Source organism: Rhincodon typus, chromosome 16, assembly GCF_021869965.1.
Source record: "Rhincodon typus isolate 14 chromosome 16, sRhiTyp1.1, whole genome shotgun sequence".
Lineage (NCBI taxonomy): Eukaryota > Metazoa > Chordata > Chondrichthyes > Orectolobiformes > Rhincodontidae > Rhincodon > Rhincodon typus.
In genome coordinates, this window is record NC_063347.1 from 34,534,219 (window position 1) to 34,546,411 (window position 12,193).

Here is a 12,193-nt window from a genome sequence, read left to right on the forward strand (position 1 = left end):
CCATCTAACCTAAACTATTCCATTATCATCCATATGTTTATCCAATGACCATTTAAATGCCCTTAAAGTGGGCGAGTCTACTAGTTTTGCAGGCAGGGCATTCCACGCCCTTACTACTCTCTGAGTAAAGAACCTACCTCTGACATCTGTCCTATATCTATCACCCCTCAATTTAAAGCTATGTCCCCTCGTGCTAGCCATCACCATCCGAGGAAAAAGGCTCCCACTGTCCACCCTATCTAATCCTCTGATCATCTTGTATGTCTCTATCAAGTCACCTCTTAACCTTCTTCTCTCTAACGAAAACAGCCTCAAGACCCTCAGCCTTTCCTCATAAGACCTTCCCTCCATACCAGGCAACATCCTGGTAAATCTCCTCTGCACCCTTTCCAATGCTTCCACATCCTTCCTATAATGCGGCGACCAGAACTGTACGCAATACTCCAAGTGCGGCCGCACCAGAGTTTTGTACAGCTGCAACATGACCTCATGGCTCCGAAACTCAATCCCTCTACCGATAAAACCTAACATACTGCACGCCTTCTTAACAACGCTATCAACCTGGGTGGCAACTTTCAGTGATCTATGCACATGGACACCGAGATCTTTCTGCTCATCCACACTACCAAGAATCTTACCATTAGCCCAGTACTCTGTATTCCTGTTATTCCTTCCAAAGTGAATCACCTCACACTTTTCTGCATTAAACTCCATTTGCCACCTCTCAGCCCAGCTCTGCAGCTTATCTATGTCCCTCTGTAACCTGCAACATCCTTCCGCACTATCCACAACTCCACCGACTTTGGTGTCATCTGCAAATTTACTAACACATCCTTCTACGCCCTCATCCAGGTCATTTATAAAAATGACAAACAGCAGTGGCCCCAAAACAGATCCTTGAGGTACACCACTAGTAACTGAACTCCAGGATGAACATTTCCCATCAACCACCACCCTCTGTCTTCTTACAGCTAGCCAATTTCTGATCCAAACCGCTAAATCACCCTCAATCCCATGCCTCCGCATTTTCTGCAATAGCCTACCTTGGGGAACCTTATCAAACGCTTTACTGAAATCCAAATACACCACATCAACCGCTTTACCCTCATCCACCTGTTTGGTCACCTTCTCGAAGAACTCAATAAGGTTTGTGAGGCATGACCTACCCTTCACAAAACCGTGTTGACTATCCCTAATCAAATTATTCCTTTCTAGATGATTATAAATCCTATCTCTTATAATCCTTTCCAACACTTTACCCACAACCGAAGTAAGGCTTACTGGTCTATAATTACCAGGGTTGTCTCTACTCCCCTTGTTGAACAAGGGGACAACATTTGCTAGTCTCCAGTCTTCTGGCACTATTCCTATATTTCTTTCTGGACTAGCGGGTATCCCAGACAAATCCCATAAATATCTTTGAACTGCTTAATATCTGTGAAACCTACAGATAACTGTAACATATTAACAGAATTAGCTTAGTGGTAAGAGACAGGTGGTGGTAGAAGGCTGTTTGTCTGACTAGAGACCAGTGTTCAGTGACATACCACAAGGGTCAGTGTTGGAGTCCTTATTGTTTGTGTACATATAAATCATATAGATGAGAATGTAGGGGTGGTGATGAGTAAGTTTGTGGTTGACACACAGATTGGCTGGATGGTTGAGAGGGAGGAGGAAGGTTTTAAGCCACAGGATGATATGTACGGGTCGGTCAGATCAGTGGCAGATGGAATGTCAAGAGCTGATGCACTTTGGAAGAAGTAACAAGACAAGGGAGTATTCAAAGAATGATAGGACACGAGGAAGCTCAGAGGAAGAGAGGGATCTAGGGATATTTGTCCCGAGATCCCGGAAGGCAGTAGAACAGGTTAACAGGTGGTTTAAGAAAGCATATGGATCACTTGCCTTCATCAATCATGGCATAGATAGTAAGAGCAGGGAGGTTATGTTGAAGCTGTATAAAATTTTGGTTAGGCCATGCTGGAGTGTGTGCAGTTCTGCAGTTTTGTGCAATTTAGAAAGAATGTGATTGCTGGTACTGAGGAGATTCACCAGGATATTGCCCAGGTTGGAGCTTTTTCGCTATGAAGAGAGGCTGGATGGGTTCAGTCACTTTTTTTAGAGCAGAGAAGGCTGAGAGCGAACCTGATAGAGGTGTATAAGATTGAGTGTCATGGACAAGGTGGATAGGAAGCAGCTGTACCCCATGGTTGAAGGGTCCATGCAAGGTGACATAATTTTAAGTTGAAGGGAAGGAGACTCAGAGGGGTTTTGAGGACAAATGTTTCCACCCAGAGTATGGTGGGAATCTGGAAAGCACTTCCTTGAAGTTTAGTTGAAAATCTCACAATCTTTAAAAGGTGTGTGGATGAGCACTTAAAATGACATAACATTCAAGGGTATGGGCCAAGTACTGGAAAGTGGAATTAGTGTAGATGGGTTCGCACAGACTCGATAGGCCAAAGGTCAATGACTTTATGACACCTGTCAAATACAGGTTAAACTATTTGTAATGCAAAACAGGTATCAAAAGCAACTAAATCCCACAAGAATAGCTTACTGAATTTGAATTCATTAGTAACATGGTTGTGTGCCTAATGGGGAAATGTTTCTTTCATCTGGGATTTGAAGCTCTGACTTGCTAAATTTTCCAATGCTTTTCATTTGCTTGTTTCCATGTAAGTGAGAACAACTTAAGGAAATTATATCACCCCTTATAATCGCCAGAGGATCAGTTAAAATATTCTGGGAATTACTGTGAGATTTTAGACTTTTCATTGTTTTCAGGGTAGTTTAAAATATTGCATAAATGAAACATTGTATTGTTTGATTCTTAATTCTTGTAATTAAAGTTCTTCTAAGTGAATTGGACTCCTCACAGTAACGTGAACCATGGTCTGACAGCATGGAGTTATCCTGCTTTTTCAATCTTCCTTTTCAGCATACGCATTCCATCTGGGTTCCAGCGCTTCATTTTAGGATTAAATGGCGTTTGTTCATTTTTCTATCTACAATATACACCTAAAAATTCTGATTGTGGGAAATGATGGTCTGCTTCAATTGATGCCTTTACGTGATAAGCCCAAGTTGAGACACATTAAAAAATTATATACTGTAGTTAATCTATTATTATTCTATCCTATCCATTCAGTCTGCCATACATAATGTTTTGTAAATAGTCTATATATTTCAAAATTTCAGGAAGTAATCAGGTGACATAGTTTTCAGTTTATGTTTTCCTCAGCATTGCATGCAGTTGATAGCCTTCTGTCTTGTGAGACAACTTGCCTTGATGGTCAACACCGCATGCAAACTATTACAATCAATTGCTTGGCCAATGGGACATGATATGACAAATTATTTCCAAAACAAATTTCTTAAATAGGTATGGAAGGAAGAAAGTGAAAGAACCAATGAGATTGGTCATGTTGTCCTTCATTTAATTTTTTAACATTATCACTTGAGTGTACAGTCGAATCAAAATGTGTTTTGAATTACTATTTGCTTGATTCCATTTGTTTGTTTTTCCAGTTTTGAATTCATTTCAATGTGCTACATGTTGGCCCTTGAGATTTAATGTATGTGCCTTATGATTCATGTTTGAATTTTGATAGGGGATGAACAAAAACGTTTTCACAGACTGAACTTTTGGTTTATGTATATTCTAACTGTGAATGTTTCATTCTTAGAAAGAAGCTACATTTTTAAAAATGATTTGATAACTGAATTTCCATTATTTTGAGCAGGAAGTATGCAGTTTGAATTGTTTGGTGTTTTCTCCTTCGGCTCCCAAGCCCCACAATCCATGAATGACCAATCATTTCCATAAATACATTAGGCAATCTGTTCTGATTACACACAAATATTTTCCAAATGATCCAAGTTACAAAAGTATTATTTTACAAATTAAATTCTCTATTCAACCTTGTCATAGAATGAAATGTGCTAGACATTTAAGTGTAAAATACCAAATTACGTCAACAAGTTTAAATATATTTTCTCTTGACAGATTTTTGCAATCTTTGCATTTGCAACATGTGGTGGCTACTCTGGAGCACTGAAAGTCAGTGTGGACTGTGTGAACAAGTCAGAAAGTAACCTGAACATTGAGATAGGATTTTCTTATCCTTTCAGGTATGCTTTTAAATTCATGCTGTGCTATGTATACCGTAATTCAATGTAGAAACACCTAAATCATTCATTTATGAGTTCAGCACCATCTTCTCAAGAGCAACTAGGGATGGACAATAAATACTGGCCTAACCAGTGATGCCTGCATCCCATGAATGATTTGTGTAAAAACTCTGAGAAATCCATATGAAGTTCTACAAAATGAATTCATTATGCTTCAGAATTTTTAGTTTATTTCCTTAATAATCTTCAAAAGTGAATTAATCAATTATTTTATCCTGACATTGAAATTAGATGAGACAATGTTTCGTTACATTTAAAATTGATAGTTCTCCTTCATAAAGCGATGTTTTGTTGATAGTTGTAAAATAGGAAGCAATCTTTATATCCAAATGAAAATCTAGTATGAAATAGAAATTGGTACATTGTGTTGAAATCATGTGATGTATTGACGGTGCGTCAACTTTGTATTAGTTCATTGCACCATTTTCTTTGTTATGATGGCCTAGGTCTGCACAAGTTTTACATCTATTAAATGTTTCACAACTTTTAAAGACATCACATCTCTGAACTATCACTTCTCTAGAGTTTAAAGTGTAATTGGCTCAAATAACCACTTGGTTATTGAATTGCCAATATGATATCCAATTGTTTGACTGAATATGAATGCATTAATAATTGACAAAATGTGACAGTGAGAAAGAAGTTATCCAGTGTTCAAACAATTGCACATTCATGTTTTAAGTTACTTTTCACTAACCATCATTCATATGAATTTATCATAAAATGAAGAAACTTATTCTAATTCTTAATTAGAGAATCCATACCGTGCAGGTGGAGGCCATTTGGCCCATCAAGTCTGCTACAACCCTGCAAACAACATCCCATTCAACAATGAACTAATTCTATTCTAATTCCTTCATGCAATTTTCTGCACTGTTATGATTCCAACTCATGTTAATACTGGACAAGTCAGATCTCAGAGTGAAACATGGCTTGACAAGTCATAGGTTTTACTTTGAAGGTTGGTTATTATCGTGGTCAGTCAGTGAACGTATTCTCAAAAACAAAGAAGCTAAATATATACATAAGACAAATTTGGAAAGAGCTTAACATAACAGCAAAAAGAAAAAAACCTTTTCCAGCAATATCTTTCACAGATACTCAATCACAGTGAATTATCTCTCCTATCTTAATCCTTTCTTACTTAATTTCTTATTTAACTGACAAGATTGTAAGCATTTCTTTTCTGAGACTTTGTATAACTTCATCAGATATGATCTTCTCCATTACTATCTCTCCCCACAATACATAGGCACTAGCTACTTCATGGACTTTTCCTAACTGAGCATTAATAAATGCCCTATCTACGTAAACTGCTAAAACAGTTTTCAGATTACTTTCCAGCTCTGAAAGACCACAATGCTGCAAATTAACTGCCCTTCTGCTGGTATGAAACTGTTCTTCTGAACTGAAGATTGATTATGGCCTCTGGTTTATCTTTCTGTTTGCCAGAAAACTTCAATTTCATAAACATTTCATCATTTAACTCTGCAAGTAAGTTATCCACACATTTAGTTTAAGTCATATAATTTTTTGTAAATTATTTTTGATGTCGCTGTACCTAAATTACTTCTTGACCTCTTAAAAATGTCAAAACTTCCCATAATTAATCGTTTACATTTTCCCAGGTTTCACAGAGATCAACCAAATCAACTACATAGACAACATAGTTGTATAATCCATTAGTAACCTTGTTGGTTAATTGTTGAAAGGTTTCTGGTGCATTTATCATTTCAAAAGTGATTTGCAGTGATTAAGTCAATCTGGTGTTATAAAAACTGATATTTCTATGGCTCCATCACAACAATGGAACTTCTCAATATCTTTTTAATAAATCAATTTAATAACATGCGGTGCTTGTCCAATACCCTCAAGAAAACCCTCCAATAATGGAATCAGATATAAATACACTTTTCACATCGTGTTGACTTTGCAATAATCGGTAGTCTTTGTGGTCTAGTTTTGTCACCATTATGATAGGTAGACTTAAGATACTATGATTCAATTCAATAACATCATTGTCCCCCAAGAACCTCCCTCATTTGAGCTAATTCTTCTAGATTGAGTATATAAGAATGTTGTTTTATGGGTCGCATAGTTCTTGTATTAGCATCATGTACAGCCAAACACGTTTCTCCGGGCCTATTGATACAATTCAATTCATGAGTCTGTAGTAGCTTTCTTAAGACATTTCAGTAGGTTTCTGAGAGGTTATATTTCTGCTAACATTTTAAGCACCTCTATGTTACCCAAGCAAATTAGTGGAGGACCATCTTTTACATTTTTAATTTCTGAATCATTCTCAAATCATCCTAATATTTTTATCTCACTGTCAGCTTTTTTCCCCACTGTAATTACAGTTCTGTCGTGACTGTGCTCCCTGTGATTGTTTCACTTGAACGCATTAACATGATACACTTAGTGTTCTTTTTCTCCAGTACACATTACTCATTGCACAATTCTCACAATTCACAAATGAGTTTCTTTTGATTTGATTGCTTGTTCAGCACTTTTCAAATATTCTTAGGCCAGCTCACATTTTCTATTTTCTCTCCAAAACTCAAAACATAAATTGGAAGTGTAGACTCTGAGATTTGGTTTATACAGTTGTCTTTAATTCATTTAATGGTCATCTAGCCTCATGTTTGTATATTAGTCTGAAGAGACTGAATCCTGTGGACTCATTAGCCAACAGTAACAAGGCTATACCTTCATCCTAATCATTAGGACAGGTGTATATCAAAATAGAAATTGCTGGAGAAACTCAACAGGTTTGGCAACATCTGTAGAGAGAAAACAGAGCTAACATTTGAGACCGGTGACCCTTCTCCAGAACAGTACTGTTACGGTGGGTTAAAAATAGCCACTTTGAATCTTAGGTTCAGCAAGCAGAGAATCATTCACGCATATACTGAAGAAAAGCTTTGCCTGCTTTACCCAGGATGGTTTGTCACAAAATATAAAGGTTTCAGCACGGTTTATAGTTCTCAACTTAATGCAGGGCTCCCCATCTTATTTCTGTCTCAGCTTTGGGTCTACTGGCCTCTGTGACAACTCAGCCTTTAGTTTACACTTATCTTCTTTACCTGTGTAACAATAGATAATTGTTACAACTTATATTCTTAACTAGGATTTCCATGAATGCAAATGTATCCCATCTTTACTATAGTATTGGCTAGACTTACTATTGTGCTTCAAGAAAATGCTTATTGCTATGTTTGTCTATTCTAAGCTATGGGCATGCATTTAAGTATCAAATTTAGTCAATTGTTTCACTTGAGTCTCTCCTATTGGCCATGCCCAGAACCCTTTGGGGTCACCCACCTGGATAGTCTGCCCAAAAACTGTTCAGAGATCTTTCTGGACTTTGTTGTGTGTCATATCCCTAAACATTTACTTCACACCTGTTATGGCTTGACCTGTATTTTAATGATTGGGTGCAGCCTGATTTTCCTAGGCTCCAGGAAACCCCTTTAATGTAGCATCCCATCCCTTCCCACCCAAGATGTCCCCTCGTAAAAGCTGCCTCCACCCTAGGAAAAAGTCTCTGGCTGTCTACTCTATCTATACCTCTGATCATTTTGTACACCTCAATCAAGTCACCTCTCATCCTTCATCGTTCTTTTGATTAGTAGTTGCACAGTACTCTCCCTCACAAACATAAGCAGCCTGTTTTGATTTATAGCTGGAATCAGTTACTTCTAACGGACTCACTGTTAGTTGTGTTAAACTCACAAGTTGCCTCAAGGTCATCATGTACCCTATAAGGACTGATAATTACACTTTGGCAGGATGATATGTCCTTTTGATTTAGTTCCCATTAAACTCCTTCTGGGCTATACACAGTAGCGTGTCATGGTATGCAACTTAATCAGATCCTTTAATCATCCCAATATGTTAAATCTGACAAAGAGCACAGGGTTGGGTTCCTGATGGCATTACAGCTATGATAGCACCAATTCCATCACGACCCAGGAAGCACTTTTACAATTTGTTTGGATGGAATGTAACAACATTCCTCTGAATTCTGTGTGTCACTAATAGTTTCCTTATTCCTAGCTATGGATTAATCAAGCCAGCCATAAACAGTTGGCGTGTGTATGCCAACACAGTTTCAAAACAAATTTTTCCTAATATCCAATTCGATGCTATCAATTAAGTCTCAGGCCAGTACGTAGAGTTAACCCTTTTACTAGCTGTGCTTCTTGCAAATCTACTGTCATGAGTGCCTCAGCTGTACCTTGGGGCAACAAATTGCAAGCCCTTAGTACTTCTCACCCACTCATGATGTGTAATCACTGATACTCGAGACTTGACATGAATGTATGGCCACATTAGTACAACTGAATCAGGCCCGATCTTACAGCTCCTCATTCCCGGAGCTGAATGACTTTTCCAGTCAACGTTCACCTGATTAAATCTATGTTCTGCCCAGCCAATTGCTTCAGGGTTTTCTCTGGCATTGGCCTTTAATTCTTTAAATTATAGGTCACTCCTAACGTATTCCCAGTAACATCATTTTAGGTGTCCTGTTCTTATGATGTTGTTCTCTGGAGGAAACACAGCATTAGGACATGTGTCAACACAGTGTGGAGCTGGAGGAACACAGCAGGCCAGGCAGCATCATTGGAGCAGGAAAGTTAATGGTTGGGGTTGAGACCCTTCTTCAGAAATGGGGAGGGGGAAGGGAGCTGGGAAATAAATAGAGAGAGGAGGGGTGGGGCGGTGGAAGGTAAGTTGGATGGTGATAGGTGGATGCAGGTAGGGGGTGGTGGGGATTGGTCGGTGGGAAGGGTAGGGCATGTGTCAACTTCCAATAACTGTACATTGTTATATTAAAGCATCTTACATTGGTGCGTCCTAACAATTAATAATATTCATACCCAGTTCCTGATAACATTGTCCTTCAAGTCCTATATGAAGGGAGGTAAACAAGTCCATTTTGGCAAAATCTTAACCATTCCAACAACATTCCTTGTACAATTCCGGGCCTTTGGCAGTTGTCTCCTTTTTCTTCCAGCAAGTTCTGTTTTTGCCTCCTTTCTCTCCTTTGGGCAGTTGGCAGGTGTATGACCACACAGATGAAGGTAGGTCCTGTTGCTTATCGACCCCATCGGGGCTTCTCATATTGCTGCAGTTACCAGGAGTGTATTCGCCATTACAGCTACTCTGTAGTTGCCATTAATCTGTAATGAAACAAACACAAAAGTAAATAAGAAATGTGGTTCTGGCCCTCCTGTTGGCAGAAACAGAATGTGAGTCAGAAACCTTGAGCTGAGACCATTGGGTATAGTGTCAGCCTGTATGGCACTCCTGGAAAGTAAATACCACTCTCATCACCTTACGATTTTTCCTTTTACAATCTACGTGTACAGAATATAGCTGGATCTGTCTCTGAGCTGACACAAAACTCTGTTGTTTTCATATTTAGCCAATGTTGCCAAACTGAGGTTAATAACCCATGAAGGCACTTCCCTTCCTACTGGGCATTTACATATTGCTCTCCATGTGATTAAGGGTCATCAGTGACTCCTGAGCAGCTCAATTCCTGCTCCCTGTACTCAGGCACATCAAATGAGTACCGCTTGTTTTGAGAATCAATTCCAGCAACATATTACAAGAAATTATATGACTTGAACCAAATGTGTGGATAACTTACTTGTGGATACTTTACTCATGGCTTAGCGGGAGTGAAAATAACAAATTATTTTACTTTGTGGCCACACACAGCAGTTGGAGTGTCCTCTGCTGAAAGGGGAGCTTGCCTTCTCTCATCTCAGAAGCGGTTGTCTGTCCAGTTTCCTGTTAAATTCCAACATCCTAAAGTCACACGCAGAGTGGCCTACTTTTCTGTGTGAACCTCTCATTACCTGAGCTGCCACAATTGTTCTTTTCCTGAGTCAGTCTTTCTACAACTCATTTCCCTGATTTTTACACAGAATTACTTCCTTTCTCCTCTTTCAGTTTTGTCCATTTTCCCCATTTCTTATGTTTATCTGGAGTCCCTGACCGGTCCCAGCCTTCCTTAATTATTTTACTCGAGAACTTCTTATTTAAATTTTCAAGACTTAACAGAGTGACCCTTTCAGTCCCAGCCTAAGTTTCTGTCTGCCTTGGCTGATGCTACATTTATAACCTGATGGTTCTGTCTTTAGGAAACAATCTGTCCCATTTTTACCTCAGCAGATAAGGACATAATTCCCTCCCATTTTACCCTACAGCTGTTTATCAATTCACTTCATTTTTCCCTCAGAACAGTTACATTTTGTGTACCCAAGAAAGTGAACTGTAATTGTGGCATCAAGCTGTCTCAAATCACTGCAAAAACAACAGCAGGAAGTGCTGGAGAAACTCTGCAGGTCTGTCAGCATCTGTAGAGAGAGAAATAGACCAGCTGAGTTTCTCCAGCATTTTCTATTTTTGTTTCAGATTTCCAGCATTCACAGTTCTTTGTTTTACTGCACAAACAATCTTGTCCTTTGGTTCAGCTCTTCAAATTGGCTTAGCAGCTGCCATTTCAAATGCTGACCCAAAATCTAATGGATGGTGAAATAAACAGACTCATCCTTCCTCTGATGTTACTGCAGTGAGACAATTGACATTGGTGTCACCAATTGATATTACAAAAATCCTACGCGCAGTGTCAATTTTTTGTAGTTGTTTAAATATAACCACTTTGTGTCTTAGGTTCAACAATTTATTCAGAGATTTATTCAAGCATATGCTGGGACCAAGCACCACCTACTTATCCAGGATGGCTTCTCCTAAATCACAAAGGTTAAAGTCCTCAACTTAAGGCATCACCCATCCACCATCTCTGTGTAGCAATGGATAATTGTTACAATTTACATTCTTAGCTAGGACCTCCAGGAATGGAAACAGAGCCCATCTCTCCTACAGTTTTGGTTATATTTCCCATCATGCTTCAGGAAAGTGTCCATAGCTACATATTCTAAGCTATTGGTGTGCTTCTGGTTTTCCACTATAAACAATTAACTCACTTCTGGATGTTCAGATAATAAACTCTAATCATGACCTTCAAAGTTTGATGCCATCTTCCTGATGCTCTCTGATTGTGAATGATAATTAAAAGATGAAAATCATTTTATGCCCAAACTATTCATTATTATTTGAATATTTATGACATAAAATTTGAACACTGATCTCATTGTATTTCTTGGAAATCCATATCTTTCTTGAAACTTTAGATTAACTTTGCCACTATATTTTTGCTGCAGAGTCATAGAGTCATAGACCCTTCGGTCCTACTCATCCACGCTGACCAGATATCCTAAATTAATCCAGTCCCATTTGCCAGCATTTGGCCCATATCCCTTCCTATTTGCCTATAACCATCCAGATGCCTTTTAAATGTTGTAATTCTACCACTTTCTCTGGCAGCTCATTCCATACATGTACCGCCCTCTGTGAAAAAGTAGCCCCTTGGGTCCATTTTAAATCTTTCCCCTCTCGCTTTAAACCTATGCAGTCTAGTTTTGGACTCCGTTACCCTGGGGAAAAGACCTTGGCTATTCACCCTATCCATGCCCCTCATGATTTTATTAACTTCTGTAAGGTCACCCCCCTCAGCCTCTGACACCAGGGAAAATAGCCCCAGCCCTTTCAGCCTCTCCCTATAGTTCAAACCTTCCAACCCTGGCAACATCCTTGTAAATCTTTTCTAAACCCACTCAGTTTTGTGAAAGGCACTGCCTCAGGGAATGTTGTTGAAACATAGATAATTGCGAAAAGAGACTGATCCTAACTCTTAGTTTTAGTTAGGCCCTGACACAATCTATAAGACTCTGTTAAACAATTCTTTGAAAGCTCTTGATGGAAGTTGAAGGCACAAATTTAATTGATGATTGGGGTTTCCCCACTCTGTGATATGCATGCCATGTTGGAATATTGAATCACATTTTAATGTAATCCTAGCCAAAGAAGTGCTTTAGTATTTTAGCCTGCATTATCCAAATAACATTTGACTTTACATTGAAAT

The 12,193-nt window shown here is 38.8% G+C and overlaps 1 protein-coding gene across 1 annotated transcript in view; it reads left to right on the forward strand.

Annotated features, from left to right (window-relative positions):
• Positions 1–12,193, forward strand: part of synpra (synaptoporin a) — a 358,266-nt gene that overhangs the window by 248,747 nt on the left and 97,326 nt on the right. The window contains exon 3 of the mRNA XM_048606732.1: positions 4,010–4,134. Within this exon, the coding sequence (XP_048462689.1) occupies positions 4,010–4,134 (125 nt within the window). The remainder of the gene's footprint in view (positions 1–4,009; positions 4,135–12,193) is intronic.